This window comes from Procambarus clarkii, chromosome 1 (assembly GCF_040958095.1).
Source record: "Procambarus clarkii isolate CNS0578487 chromosome 1, FALCON_Pclarkii_2.0, whole genome shotgun sequence".
Lineage (NCBI taxonomy): Eukaryota > Metazoa > Arthropoda > Malacostraca > Decapoda > Cambaridae > Procambarus > Procambarus clarkii.
In genome coordinates, this window is record NC_091150.1 from 38,773,744 (window position 1) to 38,796,784 (window position 23,041).

A 23,041-nucleotide genomic window follows, 5' to 3' on the forward strand; every position below is an offset into this window, starting at 1 on the left:
ATTTTCTGGGTGAGCCCCCGAGACTTCCTGGCTACCCTCCCTCCCATCCGGTCAGCGGGGTTTTTTCGCGTTGGTTGAAGCCTAGTTTCCGAACTGAAGGCAGCCGGCGTAGTCAGGTCCGGGGCCCCTCCTCCCCCTCCCGGGGTGGGGAGGGCTGCGCGGACGACTGGCGCGGCGTTAAATTGATTGTTTCCTTTGGATTGTAGGGAGTTTCTACCTCTCTGTTCGTTTTTTTGTTGTAGTTTTTTACCATGTGGGGTTTGTTTTGTTATGCCTACCTTTCTGGGTGCTTGACCCCGGTCGATGGCAGATAAGGAAAACCCCCAACCATAATGGGGGTTTCCAGGGTCATTGCTCCCTGAAACTTCTCTGAAGGGGCCAGGTTCTGGCGCTGGTCCCTGGTAGGTCTGAACTCCATAGCTAATGTTCCAGTCTAACATAACATACATTAGCCCAATAAGCTCCAGGGAGCCTCCGGGGCTCACCCAGAAAATGGCGTTTCATTGTATTCAACGCTGGGTTTTTATTACACTAAATATTGGTTTTTGTCTATCAGGTTTGGAGTATGTCATGCCTACGACCTTCACCACCGCTGAGGCCTGGATTGTCCTTACGAGATGAAAAGCGGAATCAGAGGCACATTAAACGGAAAGGTACTAAACTGAATGTTAATTTTCAAAATAATCAAGAATAACTAAATACACTAGTTAACAGTAAATAGTTCAGTTTATCCATATATTGTAAAGTTTCTTAATTTTGGTAGATTAATTTGTTATGTAGTTGTATAATTTCCATTTTTATTCTGCCTTTGACATCTTGTTTCATCTGTAAACTTCCTTTCCTTGATGATGCAGCCTTATGTAAAATTTACCCTTGATGGTTAAATTACCTTTAACTGCTGACGATACTAAAAGAATATTTTGTAACATTTATTAACACTTTCGCGCGGGTACGGCACAGTATGGGGTCAAAAATTGATTAGACAAATGTGCGGGAATGACGCATCAGTGTGACAAAAATATAAAAAAATTGTTAAAATTCAAGTTTTTATCCGATTTTTGGAGGACTGGTTTTAGAATTGGTGCCAACATCTTCCCATTTTCCGTGATGGTCCATGTGGCACCGAGGCAGCGTAACCCAGGAGGTAGGCCCATTGTTATCGTCCCATGCTATTGCCCGCTCCTGCCTCCCCTTGCGTCCCAAACATGTGAACGTTCCAGCAATTTTCCTCAACTATATTTCTTACTGCTACATCAAAAAACTCTGCATTTACTCCAAGATGGATAGTGATCAAGAACTAGTGATCAAGAACAGAGAACAAAGGTTATCATTTATATATGGATAACTATAACTTTGTTCAACTGAGTGAATTGCTGCTTGAACAAGGGGTATACACCTGTGGTACTATCAGATTGCAGTATGGTGGACCTAAAAATCTTCAGGTTCAAGCAAAGGTAAAATGCCTTACGGTAAAAACTGTATTCCGACGGAAGGACAATACAGGTACTTTTATAATTCTATGGAAAGATACGCGAGTTGTTTCACTCATCACAACTTGCCACAATGCAGATACACAACAAGTGGAACTGAAGGAAATGAGTACGCAAACCTGATGAAACATCTTCATTGCAACAGGTCACTGTGAACAAACCAAATGCAATCTGTGACTACAATATACACACATGCAAGGTGTTGATCACTTCAACCAAATGGTAAAATATTATCAATTCACACAGACAAGTCACAAGTAGATGAAGAAAATGACATTCTTCTTTCTGCAAATGGCTATCCATAATGCTTTCCTGGGAAGAGCCCCGTCGGCTCTCCAGAGCTATCCAGGCTGAATGGATATGTATAACTTTCTGGCATCAGTCAAAGTGCTTGGAGTTCTTGCCTACCGGGGATGACGAGCCAGAACCTGGCCCCCTCAGAGAGGCACGAGGAGCAATGGCCTATAGAAACCCCCCTCCCTGTGGTTGGGAGCATTCTATGTCTGCCATCAAAACAAACCATTATTCTGGTGAAAATATTGCTACTGAAAACTGAACGAGTGGACAGAACTCCCCAAACAAAATTATCAAACTAGCATGACAGTCATCAATTCGCCACGCCGCCGTTTGCGCAACCCCCCTCCCCGGGAGAGGGAAGGGGGAGCCCCAGACAATCCGTGCCAGCGATCCAACTGGCAGTTCTTGGCTGATGGAATTACTGGCCAGTCGAGTGCCTCTGGCTCCGGTTTTTCTCAGTTCTGTGCCTTGTGGTGTGGACACTCTCTACCAGTGGGGTGTGAGCCAGGAGTGAGATTCCACGGTACTCGGGCTGCATGCTCCTAGGGCTCTCTCCCCTAGGTACCCTGCAAGTACTGCCCTTGGGGCTTGGGGCCACCTTCCACAAGTCACCTTGGGTTCTACCTCCGCTGTGTCCTTACTCCTTACTGCTTGGTAAAGGGCTGCCCTTGGAGTCGGTTGGAATTTTGTTGCCCTTGTTTGTGTCTGGATAGGTGGTGGTTTTCGTCACTGGTAGGGGTGCAGGGTGCTGCACAGCTAGTTTTCACCAATAACAGCGGCCGACTCTGTTCCGCCTGGGTACATTGTCCTCTTGCTGGGTTTTTCTTTTGTTTTTGTGTTTGCCTGGTGGGGGGAGGGGTCTGTCTTTATGGTCCCCCCCTTTTACTGTTCTAGGTGAGTTCTTTAGATATTTTCTGTTGGTTGTCCTCCCCGCTTGGCCCCCGTGAGTGGACATGTCCCGGGGGGTTCAGCTTTTAGAAGTTTGTATGGTTAGATTTGGGCGCCGTTCGCAGTACCTTGCCTGGGCTTCCCTTAGCATGTAACCAAGGACTAAGGGCCCCTGGAAAACCCCATGAGGGCTACGTGGTCTTATGGATGTGTCCTCCGAGTCCCCCCTCGCATTTTGCGAGTTTGACGGTTGATCTGTCCCCTTGTCTCGGGGTGACACTCACCGGTTGTGCCTCCGCCATGCTGCCTGTTCGGTCATTGTTTCTTATGACTCGGAGTCATACGACGGGTGTTGTCTGTGCGTGCTCTTGTTCACCCAGGCCTCTGGTCATGATATGCGGGTGCAGGGGACTGCGGCGTTGCATGCAAGGGTAGGTTGCTACAACGCTCTAGGTTGGTTGCGGCCCCAGATGCCCCGAGGCTGCCCCATTTTGGTTGTTGGGGTCCGGACTTTGGGGTGGGGGTCTCTTCGTTCTTTCCATCGAGTTTTCGCGTCTTGGGTTTTTGTCTCTAGTTTCTCGTCGTTTGTGTGGGCACTGGTGGCTTCGTTGTTGGTCTCCCACCTGTGTGCTTCATCTCGGGGGCAGTGTGTGTTTTTCTGGCAGTCCTTCCGGTTTTCTTATCACTGTGAGGGGTCCATTAGTCTCTGAAAGGGTTGGCTCGTCTTCCCTTCAGGGTTGTTTCAGGACCGTCATCTGGGTCCGTGTACTGTTGCCTCGTCTTGGGTGGTGCTGGCGGAGCTGCTCCAGCTTGCGTTCAGGGTTGTTGTTCCTTCTGCTACGTTCCACTTGCTGTCTTGGGTATTTTTTCGAATCTGGCCTGCTCTTGTGTTTCCGGTGCCATCCTGGTCGTTGTCCCGGGTGGTCTATTTTCTTTCTTCTACTAGTTTTGGTCCTTGGGCTGCTGCTTGATTGGTCAGGCCAGGGGTGCTTCCTTTGTTGTTTGGTTGTGGTTTTTCGCTGTTCTCTGGGGTCGTGGACGTGTTTTGGTATACCACATTCTCTTTCTTCCCTCATTCCTGTTCTGGGGTTCGGGTCAGTCTGGGTCTTTGTTTCGTCTGTGGTCTGGTTATTTTAGGTTAGGCGCGTGGCGTCCGCCTCCCGGATCCTTCCCTATTTTCCTTATCTGTGGTGAGGTAGCTCCGGGGAGCCAGTGGGGTTCCTCCAAGAAAACCAGCGTTGAATGTAATGAAACGCCATTTTCTGGGTGAGTCCCAGAGGTTCCCCGGCATCCCTCCCTCCCTCTGGTCAGCGGAGTTTTTCGCATATTTTGACATCCAGCCTAAGAACTGCCAGTTGGATCGCCATTGGATGGATGGTCTGGGGCTTCCCCTTCCCCCTTCCAGGGAGGGGGGAAGCTTGCCAGACAGCGGCGCGGCGATGTGATGACGTCATGCTAGTTTGATAATTTTGTTTGGAGTTCTGTCCAATCGTTCAGTTTTCGGTAGCAATATTTTCACCAGAATAGGGGTTTGTTTTGGGGCACATACCTTTCTGGGTGCCTATCCTGGTTAATGGCAGACATAGAATGCTCCCCACCACAGGGGGGTTTCTATAGGCCATTGCTCCTCGTGCCTCTCTGAGGGGGCCAGGTTCTGGCTCGTGGTCCCCGGTAGGCAAGAACTCCAAGCACTTTGACTGATGCCAGAAAGTTATACATATCCATTCAGCCTGGATAGCTCCGAGGAGCCTCCGGGACTCACCCAGAAAATGGCGTTTCATTACATTCAACGCTGTTTTTTTGTTATACAATTACTACACAACAGATACAAAGAAACTCACATTATTCCACTTCCACGAAGTAGTCATTTTGTCACTACTGTACATTCAGCCTAAGAATTGACCTTTGCAAAATAATATCACACATGCTACTGATGTACATGACAATGAGAGCACATCTACTGGCAACAATGTTGCAACACCACTATTGCCTTCACCTTCAGTTGTCCGGAGCAGCCAGAATAGCAGGAAGAGGATGGGCCCACTGGTCAGACCCGGTAGCTACGGCTGGAGGAACTGACTCAAATGCCTCTGCAACCACCCCAAAATGGGCAACCCCCGAACCTGCCAGAGTCTCAGAAATCTCTAAACCCTGTCCCGACCCCGAAGCCCTCAGATGCTTAGGAGCCGGAAGCAGGAGGGGGGAGCCGAATGAACCACAGCAGGGAAAGAACGAGGGGGCGCGGACAGAATGAAGGCCGAAGCAACCAACACCCCCAAGTCCAGGTCCCTATAACCAAAACAGGGCACCATCGGGGCATCAGGGGAAGCAACCAACCTAGTGCGCAGCAACAACCTAAACTTATTGTGCAACTCTCAAGCCGCCTGCACCCGAATAATATCATCATCAGATTGGGTGAACCAAGTCACAAACAAGCAACAAAGCTCGCAGGACTCCTTGTCGAATGTGTCACCGACCCAACAGGCAGCATGACGGAGGCAAAAGAATGAGCATCACCCTGAAACAAGGGGACAGAGCAACCCCTCAAAGTAGCAAAAAACGAGAGGTGACTCAGGGGATCACATCCATTGGACCCTGAGTGCCCCCGCGGGGTTTCCCAGGGCCCCTAGACTGGATCTGCTGAGGGTTATCCCAGGCAGGGTTCTGCTAACCGGCTCCTAAGCTACCAATCAACATTGCTAATGGTGAACCCACCATTAGCAATGGTGGGACGTGTCCACTCACAAGGGCGAAGCAGGGGATATCATCAAACACAAACAACCCTAGTATAATGGGGGAAGGAACACCAAGGCAGACAGACCCCCCACCAAGAAAAAGCAAAAAGAAAAGAAAAACCTTGCAAGAGGACAGTGTACCCAGAGGGAACAGAGCCGGCCGCTGTTATAGGTGAGAGCTAGCTGCGCAATACTCTGCGCCCCTACTAGTGCAATAACTACCACTTACCTCAAGGCAAACGAGGGAGGAAACCCCCCCAAAACTCTTGGGGTGGTCAATCACCAAGCAGCAAAAGATCAACAGAGGTAGACCCAAGGTAACTTGGGGAAGGGAACCCAAAGCCCATAGGGCGGTGCGTACAGGGCACTCGTGGAAGGTGACCATAAGTACATGCAGTACCTGTGAATATTACTCCCAGCTTCGCAAACCACGGAAGAGCAGTACTGAACAGAGGAACAGCACAACAAAAATCCGGAGCTGGATCTACAACAACCAAGCCATATTCCCATCAGCCAAAGAACTGTTGTGTGGATTGCCAGGTGCGGGGGTCTAGGGCTCCCCTATCCCCTTCCCGGGGAGGGTGGGGGGAGCTGCGCAGACGTGCAGCGTGGCGCGGCTTGTGTGACGTCATGCTTGCTTTTCTATCCACTCCAAAAATAGACACTCGTCTATTTTTATTGTTTTCACCAGAATAAATGTTTGTTTTGGGTCGCTTACCTTTCTGGGTGCCTGTCCCAGTCGATGGCAGATATAGAATGGTTCACAATCACATGTGCATTCTATAGGCCATTGCTCCTCGTGCCTCTCTGAGGGGGCCAGGTTCTGGCCGTGGTCCCCGGTAGGCCTAGAACTCCACCCACATCGACTGATCCCAAAAGTTAGGACTATCCCTATCAGCTTGGATAGCTTCGGGGAGCCTCCGGGACTCACCCAGAAAATGGCATTTCATTACATTCGACGCTGTTTTTTTTACTCAAGGGGAGCCCGCAGCTGTTATGAGCGAGGTCACGAGAACAGTGAGCCTCCAGCGTAGGTGGGCACCCACACCGTAGGGTCAGGATGTCACATGGGGTAAAGAGAGAATGGGAACACGTTGCGTGCATTTTAAAACAAATCCCATAGTATTCAGACAATAAATGGAAGTTTTATAGATTTTTAAACTCCATTTGTATCATCACACACACACACCGAATTTTGGTTCTGTGACGGAATATGCATGATCGGGCAGCAAAAGTGTTAACACATCAGCATGTCGATGTTTCTTCCTTGTTGCTCATTCTCAATGGTTTGGTTTTGGGCTGTTTTGTGTTCTCAATTTTTTCTCTCCCTTTGTCATTGCTTTTTGATTTATATGTGGGTTGTTTTGACCTTTCTTTGTTGGCTGTTTTTCATTCAGCATTTCATGCTGAATACTGTCACCTCTTCTCGTGTGGTGTTGGTGGAGCCGCTCCATCTTGCTTTCTGGGTTGACACTTCTTCGGCTCTGTTTCGTAAGCTTTCTCGTGCTTTGTTTTACCTCCAGCCTGCTCATGCGCTGCCTGAGCCTGTCTGGTCTCTGGACAGTGGGTCTTTCTTTTCTCTCCTCTGCTCATTTTACAGTGGTTTCTTCAATCCGATATTGTTTTTTTGAAGGTGGTATTTCTGTGGGGAGCCCTGGAAGCTCCGGGGAGCCTCCGGGACTCGCCCAGAAAATGGCGTTTCATTATATTCAACGCTGGTTTTTGCTTTCTTTGGCCTCTGGTTGTCAGGTTGGTTAGCTTCATGCTCTTCTATAGTGCCAGGGGGTTTTTGTTCCTTTGGCCCTAGTGAGCACTTTGTTCGGTTGCAGCCAGTTCCTTCTTTTTCGGAGAAGGATGAGTTGGCAGGCATCCAGAGGGATCCTTTAGTTGTGGATGCTTGGTTGGTTAGCCAGGCGTGCATTATGAGCTTTGTCCGGTGGCGGTTTTATGCCGCTACCAGACCCATCTTCGACTCAAGTCCATTACATCCAGCAGTTGACCCCACAGATGCATTCACCAATTTTAACTTGCTGTTCATTCAAAATAGTAATTTTCTCAAATATAAATTAATATTATAACATATTAGCGTATTGTGCATATATATAGGTATAGGTTAGGTTAGATATTTAGGTTCTGCTGGAGATTCTTTCTATTTGTAGTAAGTGGGTGAAGCAGTTGCAGTGTTGTGGTTCGAACAACCACAACACTGGAAGTGTTCTGGAAGTGTTCGAATGTCAGCAGTTGTGAGTCGTGTGTGTAAACCGTTTTTCATTCATAAACAGGGGGTTTAGCAGGTGCATGGAATCACTTTTGGGTCTTTGTTTGGAGGACGGGCTGTGCTACCTTCATGTCACCGGTTCTGCCTCAGTGGGTTCATATTGGTTGATCCGGTTTCCCTGGTTCCCTGTTCCGAGTTCGTATTTCTCTGGTTGTCTGTAGTGTAATTTAGTCTAGCCAGCCTTTGGTCTACTTTCATGCCTATGATGTCTCTACATATGTTGTTCTGATGTCAGTGTTCCCTAATTTGTCTTAGGCCTATCTTTGGGTGCAGGGCTTTTGGAGGTCAAACAGACCTCTGTTCTAGGTCCTCAGCGGCCTTGTGTTGACTTGGGTAGTGTGTTGCGGCCAACGGTTTTGTTTTCAAGCTGATTACTGTGGTGCTGCCTCCTCACTAGTAAGTGCCCTTATTGCCTTCAACATGGGTAGTTAGCTTCAAATAACCGATGGAGCTTTTCCCAGAAAACCAGCATTGAATGTAATGACAAGCCAATTTTTGGATGAGCCCTAGAGGCTCCCTGACTCCCACCCTTCCCACAGGGGCATCACTGTGTTTCATCATTATAGAACTAATGGCAGGGCAGGCAGGGTAAGCTGGTACATCTTTCTCCTCTCCCCAAATGAGGTGGGAGGTGGGGCAAACTAGTGCATGCTAGTTTCACGAACCTTTGCTTGTTTTCATTGTTGAGGGAGTTCCTTGGGTAATTCTGGGGCTGCAGTCCTATTTTTAACCATGAAGTAGTCTGTTTTAGTTCTCCTATCTTTCTGGTTGCCTTCCCCGGTTGGTGGCAATAATGATGAACTTTAAATGTAAAGTGGTCATAGGCCATTGTGCCCTGCACCTCACTGAGGGTGCCAGGTCCTGGCTTGTGGTCCCCAGTAGACCAATAGAACTCCACGACTGATGGCATCTAATAGTATGACACTGATCAGTGTATGATAGCTTCAGGAAGCCTCTGGGGCTTGCCCAATAATTGGTGTTTTATTACATTAAAGGCCAGTTTATATTAAGTATTGGATTTAATCATTGGAATAATAGATTATTAATCTTCACATGGTAATATTATTACAATATAAATGCCTGTTTTCAGATGACAAGTGGCATGAGGATGATGCACTGATACTGCGAGTGATTGAAGCTTACTGCACCAGTGCCAAAACCCGTTATACCGTCAACTCCAGTAAGTCTTTAATATGGTTATTAGTCATATTGAAACTAATGTTCTCACCAATGATAGCTCTCTCATCTAGAGCTACAGTATTTAATTTCAGCACATCTGATTTTCACTTGTATTCCGACAGACAAGTATTTTTCAGGTACTGTACACTGCAACTGAAACATAATCTCGACTACCCTGTATATGGGCCTATTTTACATTTTAGGTTGGCAGTATTTTATATATGATTTCTTGTTATAAACACACAGAAATCACATTAACATGATATATATTAATGAGAAAATCCAGTGGGACTATAGTTGGGCATGAACCTATGATCCCAGCAAATCCAGACTTCCTGTAATTTCAGTAGGCATCTGGTTGTATGACTTTTTCAAGTCAGCGATGGTCTAGTGGTAGAGTACGCGACTGGCAATGCTGGGGTCGTAGGTTCGCGTCCACTTGTAGTCCTAGTGAATTTTCTAATTTCTTGTTGTAGTATTAATACAATATACCAGTTGTGAATACTATTTAAGTTGTAGTGATATTGGGGGTTATCATCCTGATTATACTGTTTCTTTCATCCCTAGTGAGCAAGACCCAAATTTTTCATGTAGCTGCTGGCCTAGTCAGTAAAGGGTTCACAATACTGTACTATAACAACTCATTAATTCAGACCTCACTAGAGCTAGGGCCAAGAATAAAGAGCTAGATCTCACTCCTTCATTGTCACCAATAGGTAAGAACTGACAGATAAGCTCAAATCTCCTTGTGACCAACTGAAAATCATGACCAAGTTTTATTGTTGTTTTATTAGGACAGATTACTGTACTTAGCTCTACACATATTCATATGAAAACATTTACAAATGTATTAATAACAATCTAAGTTAGTTGTGTATTTACTATTTGTGCCTGTAGAATCGAGCTATTAGTTCTTGGACACTGCCTTTCTAACAAATCTATTTTTCTTCTATTATGTCTACTACATACAGTATATTTCTCTAACACATGTGGGCACATGCATACACCCTGCAGCAGGCTCCAGGAATATAAATTGCCCTAAGTATTTTGAACAGATTGAGAGCTGCAAGTGGTGTCCCAGGATACATGAAGGTATAGAGAATTTAAAAAGTAACTAAGATATAAGAAATCAGTAAAAGTGAGTGAAAAATCTGGATAGGTAAAGTTAATATTTCAAAACAGAAGAATGTCAACAACCAAAGATGGCTGCCACGATGGGGAAGGACAACACACCAACAAATGAATGTTTCAAAGGATTCTTGGTACAAGATATAATGAAAGGAGGTTTTCTTTTCAGGTTAGTGATTATTGAGGACTTGCTAAAGAATTATAAAGAAAAGTAATTAAATTGGAACAAGAAAATGACGGTCTCAAGATTGAATACTGTAATTTACAAGTAAGTATTTTCCAGCAAGGTAAGGAAATGACCAGCTTGACTGATAAGGTAAAGAATCAAGAGGGACAAATCAAGGGACAAATCAAGGAACTAGTGAAAGAAAATGAAGCATGGAAAGTAAAGAGTGGTGAATTTGAATAAATTAACAAGAAAATGAACTCACATGGTGAACAACTCAAAGGAACCGTACAGGCTATCATGGAGTTAAGTAAGGATATGCAAGGAGAAATTTCATTGACAACTCGCATAGAGGAGGTTAATAAAGAACTAGAAAAGTTCAAAGAGGAAAGAAAAGAAACGTATATTCAAGTTGTAAAAGAGAAAGAGACGATCAAGAAAGTGTGTTTGGTTAAAACACCAGAAATGATAAGCAAGTCAAAACCAGACATGACAAACAAGAAGCACATATTTGGCAAACATTAGGAAACGACTGGTAACCAAAAGTAAATTAGTACAAAACACTGATGAAAGAAGTCCATAATAATTTTTGAGGGTCTGAAAAAGGAAATACCATCTAGGATAGAAAGAACAGCAGAAGAGGAAAAAATTATTGAGAAAATAGTAGGTTTAGGAAAAGGCTTTACAATAAAGGAAAATGGCAGTGATTTTACCAGCTTGTTACCTGCTTGATGGGGTTCTGGGAGTTTAGGAGTGTATGAAAATATGGAAAAGACTAGAATCGCCCTATAAGGGGTAACACTTAATGGAGAGAAACAAATGATGGAAGTGATTAGGAATTCTGTACCAGGTAACTGCTTGCATGATGAGGATGGGAAACTTTGGTTATTAAGATGAAACCTCTAAAAGAAAACAGAGAAAAACTCAAACTAAACCTCTATGAAGCAAAATGTCTAAATGGAAATAGAAATGAAGAAAACAAAATTTTATTTTCTACAAAGTGATTGGAACTGGAAAGCCTGTGAAATGATACATAAAACAAAGCAGCAAAATCATTAGAGGAAGGGGAAGTAAAGGACAAAGGGAAAGGAAACAGGTTCCTGAAAATTGTATGTACCAACATAGAGTGGCATGCATAGAGAGAGAAAATTACTGGAGCTAAAAGACATAAATCAGCTTAAGGTCCCATATATTGTCGCACTATCAGAGATGAAACTTGAAGAAAATATTTTAAATGAGGTATTTTCAAGGGGCTAATCAGCTTGGAGACATGACAGGAAAACTAGGAAGGGTGGAGGTGTGGCTGTGCTGGCGAATGAACAATAAAGGTAAGAGAGTTAATAATCGACAACCCACGCGAACTTGACATAATGGCATTGCAGGTTTGGAATCGGGAGGATAAACTGATAATTGTAAATGCCTACAGCCCACCAGCAAGCAACACATGGACAAAGGTGGAACTGGATGACAAATGAGCAGGCCTCATAATGGTCATCAGAGTGTGTGTAGTAAGAGCAGATAAAAATAAATCATGATTGTTGGTACTGGGGGGACTTTATCTTGAAAGCAATAGGCTGGGAGTAAAAAATTTTGCTTCATTTTTGCTTAAATGAAGCAAAAAATTAGGTAATTTAGACAAGCAGATTTGTAAATCTCATTCTGGAGATATTTATGTATTAACACTTCAAGCAGGCCACAAAAATTAAAGAAGGGGATGTTCCATCAATACTGGATTTAATATTTATTAAAAAAGAAGGAGAGAGATTTGACATTCAGTACCTTCCTCCCTTGGGAAAGAGTGACCATGTCTTGTTGGAAATCAGATATGCTATGTGATATAATCTAGAAGAGAATAGTGAAATTGAAATACCTGTAATTGACAGATTTTATTTTAAGAGAGGGCACTATAGGGAACATAGCAAATTCTTTAATAAATTTATTTGGAAATATTTTTTCTGGGGACGCCCCTTCGGCTCCTGGAAGCTTATCCAGGCTGATATGGATATACAACATTAGACTTTGGTATCAGTCAGTGTGAATGGAGTTCTTAGGCCTACCGAGGACCACGAGCCAGAACCTAGCCCCCTCAGAGAGGCACAAGGAGCAGTGGCCTATAGAAATGCACATGTGATTTGGAGCATTCTATGTCTGCCATCAACTGGGTCAGGCACCCAGAAAGGTAAGCATCCCAAAACAAACCCCTATTCTGGTTGAAACTACTACTAAAAGTCAAACGAGTGGACAGAACTCCTCAAAGTAAAACAAGCAAACGAGCATGACGTCACCGTGTGCCACGCGCTGTCTGAGCAGCTCCCTCCTCCCCAGGAGGGGGGGAAGGGGGAGCCCCAGACCCCTCGCGCCGGCTACCCACACCCCAGTTCTCGGTTGATGTGTTTGAGGATTGGTCGTGTGACTTCAGCTCCTGTTTCTTGTTCTCGGTGCTGTGCTTTGTATCCTAGTGCTGTCTTCAGGGAGGTGGGTGAACTGGGAGTAATCTTCAGCTTTTAGCAGTTTGATTGGTAGACTTGGGTGCCAATTCACAGTACCTTCTCCTGGGCTTACCCTTAGCGATACCAGTCTAAGGGCCCTGGGAAACCCTGCAGGGGGCACATGGGTCTGATGGATGCGACCCCTGGGTCCCCTCTCGCCTTGTGCGAGTTTGAGGGTTGCTCTTTTCCCTTGTCTCAGGGATGAGTCTCACTCTTTTTGTCTCCGTCATGCTGCCTATTGGGTCGGTGATACCTTCGATCCAGACTTCTGCAAGTTTTGCTGCTTGTTTGTGACTCAGTTCACCCAGTCCACTGATAACTATCCGAGTGCAGGTGGCTCAGGCATTGCATGCTAGATATAGGTTGCTGCAACGCACTCGGTTGATTGCTACCCCGGAAGCCCCGAGGCTGCCCTGTTTTACTTGTAGAGATCCGGACTTGGGGGTGTTGGTTGCTTCGGCCTTTCATCAGTTCCGCACCCTCTTGCTCTTCCCCAGCTTTGGTTCATTCTGGTCATAGTGCTTCGGCTCTGAGGGGGGCATCAGGGGCTCTGAGGAAGCCAAGTGTCTGAGGGCTTCGGGGTCGGAGCAGGGTATAGAAGGTTCTGAGACATGTAGTTTCGGGGGTTGCCCCTTCCGGGAGTGGGGGCAACAGAAGCATTTAAGTCGGTTCCTCCAGCCATGGCAACAGTGTCTGACCAGTGGGCCGCCCCCTTTCCTTCCTGCCTTTCTGGCTGCCCCGGCTTTTTCTTGTGAGGCCGGGGCTTTGGAGGACGACTCGGCTCCAGGTCTTGGTGTGGAGGTTCTCGGGATTGGGGAGGGGTTGACTTGGGGGCCTTGAACCCCATTGGACCCCGCCTGGGTTTTCCTACTCTCTGAGCGTGGCTTTCTGTTACAAGGAGTGGTGGTTTTCTCCCCCACCCCTCTGCGTACGAGATGGATTTTGTGTCAGCCCCTCCCCTGGTTCGGTTCCGTGTTCCTGCGTGTCGCCTACTGAGATGCGAGCGGCCAGTGCGGCTTACCTCCTGTGCAACCCAGACTATGCCTCTATAATGGATCCATCTTCCTTCAGGTTTGGGTCTTCGTCTCCATACTGCATTCGTTATGAGGTTCCGGAGTTGTCCTGGCTAGAGGACTGCCCTGTGTTGTCATTGGATGCTTGGAGTACTCTTTGTCGTACCCGCACGCTTAAGTGGTGCGAGGCATTGACGGTGGTCCAGGTTTACCTGGGAGGCGACTTTGAGCATCTCAGTGCATGTTTATTCACCCCTGCCCTTATGTGGGATGTTGGCATGGTGCAGCTTCACATGCAGGTTCCCTCCCTTTCGGCTGCATTGGTGGCTGAGGACATGCGCGTTCGTTGCCTGCTGGATTCGGTCTTCCGAGTCTTTTCAATCCAGGAGCTGTCTTCGGATTGGCTTCAGGAAGATGTGAAGGCCCTTGGGGCCATTCCTGGGTCTGGTGCCTTGATCTTGGCAGCACATGCATCATCTGCACTGCTGAAGCTGTTCGCGCTGATCCTGCGGGATATGATGTCGCAGTTTTTCGCTCCACATCTTGCGTGTCAGCAGGTGGTGCTCGTTTCCTCGTTGGAATCTGCTTGGGCCCCTTGGCTCTTAAGTTTTCGTCACCTTATTGTCCCTTGCTGTTTGCGGAGTCTGCGGTTGGGCAGTTTCTGCAGGCAAGTTGACCAGACCACACACTAGAAGGTGAAGGGACGACGACATTTCGGTCCATCCTGGACCATTCTCAAGTCGATTCCTTGACTTGAGAATGAACTTGAGAATGGTCCAGGACGGACCGAAACGTCGTCGTCCTTTCACCTTCTAGTGTGTGGTCTGGTCAACATACTTTAGCCACGTTATTGTGACTCATCGCCTTCTGCAGGCAACCTCTTCTAGTTGTCATCTGATGTCGGACTTGTTGGTCCTTCGGGGGTCTTGGGGGTGGGGGTGCCTCCCAGATGAGTTGTGCCTGGGCTTGGGGTTCCTCTCATTGTGGTAGGCCGGTGGTGTTGGTTTTTGGGGCAGTGCCGCCTACGGACCCGTCTTCGTCTCGTCTGTGCAGTGATCGCTCTGTGCATAAGTCTGATTCTCACAAGGGGTGTCAGCCCTTTCGCTGTTCGCCCCATTGATGGGGCGATGGAGGGGAGGCGTGCGCTGTTCGGTCACGCCTGGTCTCACGATTCGTGGGCTTTTTGGGTCGTTTCCAAGGGCTTAAGGTGGCGTTGAGTGGCCCCTCCTCCTTCGGGTGGGTTCGGGGCTGGTGGGGGCAGGCCTCTTCTCCTGCAATCTGTCAGGTCATCTTGGAGTGGGTACGCTTGGGCACGGTCGAAATGACCTTGTCCCTCAGGTGGGTTTCCTCGCCTGTTCCATATCCCGAAACAGGACTGTGCAGACCTCGTTCAGTCTGGACTTGTCCCGTCTGAACCCCTGGGTCTTTTGCCCCTCTTTTCGGATGACCACCCAGGTCCGGCTTCTGTTGGAGTTGGGCACTTGGATGGTGTCTCTGGACCTTCGGACGCGTATTGGCTCGTCCCAATTCATCCGGGGTTCAGGAACCAGCGCGGTTTTGTTGTGGGGAGTCTCGGTTACCGCTTTCGTTGTCTTCCATTCGAGTTGAACCTGGCACCTCGCATGTTCACACACCTTACACGGGTCGTGGTGGCCTGTCTGCATCTCTTAGGTCTTCGGGTGCTGGCCTTCCTCAACAACTGGCTGGTCTGGGCTCCCAGCCAGTCTGCGTGTCTGCCCGCCGGGGATCTGGTTCTTTCCCAGCTCGCTGGGTTCGGGTTCCTGGTGAACTGGAGGAGGTCCCATCTGGTTCCCTCTCAGATTCGGACTTGGCTGGGTTTTGTGTGGAACTCTTGGACTGCTTCCTCGGAATGAATGGTTGACACCGACTCATTCAGTTGGCTCTGCCAGAAGTACAGGCTCCTGGAGGTGGACTTTTTTGCGTCAGCGTGGTTGAAGCCTCTTTCGGTATATGTGGCGACCTTCCCCAACTGCGAGGCCATCAGGATTAATGCTTCTCAGCAAGACTGGTCAAGGTGGGGTTACTTGTACCTTTTACCCCCGGTTCTGCTATTGCTCCAGGTCCTTGCTTACTTGGAGACTTATCAGGGAAGAGTAGTCCTCTTCGCTCCTTGGTGGCTGGCCCAGCCTTGGTTTCAGGTGCTGCTTGCTCGGTGTTCGAACCCAGAGGTTTTCCCGCGGCTCCGCCTTATTCATCTGATCGGTCCGGTCCATTATGTGGCTGGTTTGATCTTCTCCTTGAGTCTTTGCGTCTGGTATTTTTTACTAGAGTCTATCACCATCTGTATGGTGATCAGGTGACTTCGTTAATGGTGTCCCATGTGCGTGCTTTGTCTCGGCGGCAGTATGATGTTTCCTGGCAGTCCTTCCATTTCTGTTTGACTCTTCATAGGTGTACCTCACTTTCTGTTAGGGTGGTCTTGTCCTTTCTCTCATGGCTATTTCAGGACCGTCATCTTATGCCGAATACTGTCGCCTCGTATCGTGCCCATGCTGGCGGAGCTGCTGCAGCTTGCTTTCAGCATCGATGTTCCTTCTGTGCCGTTTCTTAAGCTGTCTTGGGCGTTGTTTCACCTCCGGCCTGCTCATGCACCGCCTGAGTCCTGGTCGTTGGACAGGGTTCTCTCTTATCTATCTTACCCTCGATTTGTTGTGGCCCCTTCGGTTCAGGATTCTCTCTCCAAGGCTCTCTTTCTGTTGCTTGGCCTCTGGGGGTTGGGTTGGGGAGCTTCATGCTCTCCTCCGGTGCAGGGGTTTCTGCTCTTTTTGCTCTGGTGATAGGTTTGTTTGTTTGTTTGCAGCCATCTCCTTCTTTTCTGGCAAATTGTGAGACGGCTGCTGTTTGGAGGGTTCCTTGGGCTGTTGATGCTTCATTGGTCAGGCCGGGGGTGCATCATGTGGTGTGTCTGGTTGCGGCTCTCTGCTATTATTTGCGCCCCATGGCTTCTGTGGCCGGGGACGTGCTTTGGGTTGATCCGGTTTCCCTGCTTCCCTGTTCCAGGGTTCGGGGTCTCCCAGGTTGTCCACAGGGTTATTTGGTCTAGCTCGTCTGTGGTCTATTCCTGTGCCCATGACGTTCGTAAGTTTGCTGCTATTGCTGCTGTCTTTGGTAACATGTCTTGGGCTGACATTCGGGCGCAGGGTTTTTGGTGGTCGAATAAGGTCCTGGCTGCGCGCTACCTGGTCAATGTTAGTGGGCCTAGTCGGGCCTGTGTCGCTTTGGGTTGGTGGTTGCAGCCAGCTGTCTCGACTTTACGTTGAGGGGCGAGTGCCGACAGCCTCCTGGGTAAGTCCCTCCTTGTTTTTAATCTTTTGGTAAGTAGCTCCGGGGAGACGAAGGGGCTGCCCCCTATAAAAACCAGCGTTGAATGTAATGAAACGCCATTTTCTGGGCGAGACTCAGAGGCTCCCTGGCAACCCTCTCTCCCTCTGGTTGGTTTTTCGTGTGTTTTTCACATCCAGCCTCAGAACTTGGGTGTGGGTAGCCCCATGGGTCTGGGGCTCCCCCTTCTCCGTCCCTGGGAGGGGAGAGCTGCACAGACAGCGGCACGGCACGTGGTGATATGATCATTTGGTCGTTTGTCTTTGGGGAGTTCTGTCCACTCGTTTAACTTTCAGTAGTAGTTTCAACCAGAATAGTTTTTTTTTTTTTTTTGGGATGCTTACCTTTCTGGGTGCCTGATCCGGTTGATGGCAGACATAGAATGCTCCAAATCACTTGTGCAATTCTATAGGCCACTGCTCTTCATGCCTCTCTGAAGGGGCCAGGTTCTGGCTCGTGATCCTCGGTAGGCCTAAGAACTCCACTCGCACTGACTGATGCCAAAGTCGAATATATCCATATCAACCTAGATAACTCCAGGGAGCCTCTGGGTCTCGCCTAGAAAATGGCGTTTCATTACATTCAACGCTGGTTTGTTGTGCATAGGCGGGTATAACCATTTCTCCATAGTCGCTGTCTAAGGATTAAGTGAATAGACAATGTGGAAGTGATGTTTAACAGCGATAAATTCCAGGTACTCAGACATGGTAAAAATGAGAACCTTAAACATAATACAGGGTACAAAATGCAATCAAATTTGCCCATAGTAGGAAAGCAACATGTAAAGGTTTTGGGAATAATCTCAATAATCTCAACCAGGTATCAACCAGACAAAGGAAGCCTATTTAAATTTAAAGAAGGTAGGACAAGGGAAGAGCGGTGGAAGCTGGACACGTAATGTATTTGTAAAGATGTAAGGAAATTTTGTTCACTGTGTGGGTGGTCTGCAAGTTAAATGCATTGAAGGAAGAGGTTGTTAAATTTAATTCCATTCTTAACTGTAAGAAAGTAGTTGATGAAACTTTAATGTTGAGAGAAGTAAATAGTGCACCATTTATAAAAATATAATAGGTTGGGCATAAAGTGCTTGATCTCACTCATTTATAGATACTGATTGGTATGCACTTAAAATTAAGCAACCAGATTCTGGTCTTGACTTCTGATAGGTCAGTGTGTGTGTCTCTGAGGCCTTGTGCAAATCTAAAGGCATGGTTTCACCTTCGTAAAAGTTCAAATTTTCCAGAAAATTAGCTAAGATGTAAGGAAAATTAGGTAGTGCTATAAGGAAAGTGACAGTGAGGTAAATGGCGAGCACAAAATGTACATGCTTTGTGGTATGAAAATTAAATACAGTATAGGTGTAAAGTAATAAAACTACTTGCAATAATAGAATATTATAATGTAAGATGTAGAAATGAATTTTATTTTTAAATTTACAAATACATTAAACAATGAAAGTGGTAGAATAGGAATCTGCAATGTATTTACCACAAGGAAATTTGTTTTGACGAAGAGAGTCTGAAGGAGTAGTAAAATAAATTTTATGAATGGATTTGAAGTGCTGTAGAAGCATTGAGAAATGTGTTTGTAAAAAGTGTTAGCATATAGGAAAATTTTTGGAATTGTAGTTTCAAAATCTACATGGACCACCTTGTCCAACAGTAGGGATATCATTTAAGATACAGGTACCCAGTTACTTTGGATATAGAGGTTTAGTTTTGCATATGTTTATTTTTTTTTAATTTGTCACCTTCCCTTGGAAATGTCTTAATGGTGGTTGGTCTTGTTCTTTCTGTCATGTCTTCTCCTCTCTTTTTCATTCCTTCCGTGGACTCAGTTGACTTGGGCCAGGTGAGTCGCACATGTGGCAGTGGGGGGCTGGACTGCCGAGTCAGCCAGCATCAGCATCAACAGCCTCCCTACTCTCCTCCCTCACTTTCCCCGTTTGGAGAACTTCGGCTGAACAAGGGCCAGCGGTCCAACTGGTGCTGTGGCCTGGCCATAAAGGCTATCAAGAAAAACATTGACTTTGATTGTTGAGATTCTTTATCTACTTAAGAGAGTGCTGTACAAAGATGTTTGCAGCACATTGTGACTTAAGAAAAGATGAAATGGAAAATAATAGAATTTTACATAAACATTTTATAGATACAGTATATATTATCTCTAAAGATAATGCAATTATAGTACAGTACTTGAATTTGTAATGTAGATTCAAAGTGTGTTGTATTAGGATGAATGTAAATGTATGTGTGTGTGTGTGTGTGTGTGTGTGTGTGTGTGTGTGTGTGTGTGTGTGTGTGTGTGTGTGTATTATACATTATATATATATAATAATATGTATGACACATATAATATATATATATTATATGTGTCATACCTAGTACCCAGAATGCACTTCTCGGCCTACTATGCAAGGCCCGATTTGCCTAATAAGCCGATTGATTTTCTTTATTTTAACAAAATTGTTTCCATTTGGTTTTTTGAAATATTATTATGATATTATATTAAAAACATAAACTATTGACTTAGTTGAGTTAGTTTAGGTTAGATTAAGATAGGTTAGGTTAGGTTAGGTAGGGTTGATTAGGTTTGGTCATATATCTACGTTATTTTTTTTAAATTTGAGTTAAAACTAAAGTCATAGATAATGAAATGAAAAGCTTTATCATTTCATAAGAAAACAAAAATTAGAAAAATATATAAGTTCAGGAAAACTTGGCTTATTAGGCAAATCAGGCCTTGCATAGCAGGCCGAGTACTTTGTTCTGGTTACTAGTTACAACATATATATGTAATGTATTTATGTCATACCTAGTAGCCAGAACGCACTTCTCGGCCTACTAAGCAAGGTCCGATTTGCCTAATAGGCCAAGTGATTTTCTTTATTTTCCACAAAAAGTTTCTAATTGGTTTATTTAAATTATTATTATTATATTATATTAAGAACATAAATTATTTACTTATGTTAGTTTAGGTTAGGTTCAGATAGGTTAGGTAGGGTTGGTTAGGTTCGGTCATATATCTACATTAGTTTTAACTCAAATTAAAAAATATAAACTCATACATAATGAAATGGATAGCTTTATCATTTCATAAGAAAAAAAATAAATATATATATATATATTCAGGAAAACTTGGCTTATTAGGCAAATCGAGCCTTGCACAGTAGGCCGAGTACTGCGTTATGGCTACTAGGTACAACATACATATATATATATATATATATATATATATATATATATATATATATATATATATATATATATATATATATATATATATATATATATATATATATATATATATATATATATATATATATATATATATATATATATATATATATATATATATATATATATATATATATATATATATATATATATATATATATATATAATATAATATATATATATATAATATACATACACACACACACACACACACACACACACACACACACACATATAATATATATATGCGCCATGATGCATAGTGCTCCTGGCTGTCTGGGTTCGAATCCTTCTGGGGTGTGGAGTTTTCAGATGCATATTGGCTTGGGGACCATTCAAGCTTGTTGGCATATATATAATATATACTGTATATATACATACAATGGAACCTCCGTACTGAAACTTGATTACTTCCTGAAGTCAGGTAGAGTGCCGATCTGTTCGAGTACTGAAAAAAATTCTCATAAGGAATAATGTAAATTGGATTAATCCATTTCAGACCACAAGAAATAAATATAGTAATGTAATAAATAAATTATGGTAGTTGTGCTTCTGGGGGATCTCTCTATTTTCTGTGGGGAGCCCCTATGGCTCGCTGGAGCTTACCGGGCTGATATGTATGTATCAGACCGTGGCATTAGTCGAATGGAGTTCTTGCCTACCGGGGACCACGAGTCAGAACCTGGCCTCCTCAGAGAGGCACGAGAAGCAATGGTCTATGGAAACCCTTATGTGTTTAAAAGCATTCCATGTCTGCCATCAACTGGGGTTTGGCACTCAGAAAGGCAGGCATAAGAAAACAAACCCCACGTGGTAAAACAATGATACCTAAAACAAGAAGGTGACAAAGCTCACAAAACGAAAACAAGCAAACATCACCCCCACCGTCGTGCCACTCATCCGTGCAGACCCTCCTCCCCTCGACCCCCACTCCAGCTGTCAGTTCCTCGGCTGATGTTAACTGTGGCGGTCGTTGACTCTGACCTCTGACTCCTTGCAGTTCTGTGCCTTGTGGTGTATGGTGCACAAGCCAGGAGTACTTCATTAGTACTGGGGCTGCATGCACTTAGGGCTGACTTCCCTAAGCGCCCTGTAGGTACTGCCCTTACTACTTGTTGTTATCTTCCACAAGGCGTTCAGGAACAGATTTCGTAGGGGTCTTTTGCTGCTCGGCAATTGCTCGCCCTTGGGGTCAGCTGGGATTGTTGTAGCCCCTGTTGTAGCCCCTGCCCCTGTAGCCCGACCCTGATAGGGTCGCAAGGTATTGTGCAGCTTGTCTCCCATTATACACAGTGACTGGTTCTGTTCTTCTTTGGGACATTGTGCTTTTGCAGGGTTTTCTTTTTGTTTGTTTTGCCTGATGGGGGATCTGCCCCCTTGGTTGTATCCACCTATTGCTGAATTAGTGGCCCTCTGCTAGGCCCCTGTCTTGTACACGTCGTAGGGGTTCCATTTTTATCAGTTCTCTTGGTAGTTTGGCCCAAAACCGATTAGCAATACCTTGTCTGGGCTTCCATTAGCAGTCAACCTGAGGACCTTGGAAAACCCCATTGGGGTTATTTGGACCTATGGAAGCGTGTTCTGGGTTCCAACTCGCTAAGTGTGAGTTTGATGGTTGCTGTGTTCCTTTGTCTCAGGGTGACACTCGCCAGTTTTGCCTCCATCATGCTGCCTGTTGAGTCAATAACACCTTTGACCAGGAGTCTTGCGAGTTTTGTTCCTTGCTCATGCTCCAGATTACCCAGTCTTCTGATATTGATGTTCGGATACAGGTGGCTTCAGCGTTGCATGCTAGATATCGGTTGCTGCAGCACGCTAGGTTGGTTGCTCACCCGGATGCCCCAATTCTGCCTTTCTTGGATTATAGAGGCCCGGACTTGGGGGTGTTCATCGCTTCAACATTGGTTTCGTCATAGCTCCCGAGTCTTTTCCCTGTTGGTGTTGTTCGTCCTGCTCTTCCCCTTCCCCCCTGCTCCCAGGTCCCAAACGTCTGAGGGTTTCGGAGTCAGGGTGGGGTTTAGATGGTAGATGAGTCTTGGGCGGCTTCAGGGACTGCCCCATCCGGGTCGGCGAGGGAGGCATTCGAGCTTGCTCCTCTTACCGAGGATTCTGGGTGTTACCAGCATACCCCCTTCTTCTCAGCCTTTTACCTAGACTCTGCCTTTTCTTCTTTAGAGGCAGAGGATTCGGTAGACCTAGCTGGGTAGGCCTCGTTCCCTGCACTCTGTCAGGTCATCTCGGAGTGGGTACGCTTGGGCTTGGTCGAAATGACCCTGTCCCTCAGGTGGGTTCCCACCTGTTTCCGGTCCCTAAACGGGACTGTGCAGATTTGAGGTTCATTCTGGATTTGCCCCGCCTGAACCCCTGGATCTTTTGCCTCTCTTTTCGGATGACCACTATGTCCAAGGTCAGGCTTCTTTTAAAGCCAGATGCTTGGATGGTGTTTGGACCTCCAGGACGCGTATTGGCATGTCCCGATTCATCTAGGGTTCAGGGACTGGTTAGGTTTTGTGGTGAGGGCAGTCCTTTCCACTTTTGTTGCCTTCCATTTGGCCAGAATCTGGCACCTTGCGTATTTACGCATCTTACCTGGGTCGTGGTGACCTGTCTGCATCTGTTAGGGGTTCGGGTTCTAGCCCACCTCGACAATTGGCTGGTGTGGGCTCCCAGTCGGTCTGCGTGTCTGCTCAGCAAAGGTGTGGTTCTTTCCCAGCTCGCCGGGTTCGGGATCCTGGTGAACTGGAGGAAATCCCATTTGGTTCCATCCCGGGTTTGGACTTGGCTGGATCTTGTGTGGGAC

At 46.0% G+C, this 23,041-nt stretch overlaps 1 protein-coding gene across 4 annotated transcripts in view; it reads left to right on the forward strand.

Moving 5' to 3' along the window:
* The window catches only part of RtGEF (Rho-type guanine nucleotide exchange factor), a 117,219-nt gene that overhangs the window by 68,164 nt on the left and 26,014 nt on the right, over window positions 1-23,041 (forward strand). For 3 of the 4 annotated variants that reach the window (XM_045763026.2, XM_045762873.2, XM_045762947.2), the window contains exons 11-12: window positions 557-653; window positions 8,779-8,868. In XM_045763026.2, the coding sequence (XP_045618982.2) occupies window positions 557-653; window positions 8,779-8,868 (187 nt within the window). Of the gene's footprint in view, window positions 1-556; window positions 654-8,778; window positions 8,869-18,842; window positions 19,197-23,041 lie in introns of those variants that run through there. The other variant, XM_045763096.2, reaches the window with a different exon arrangement.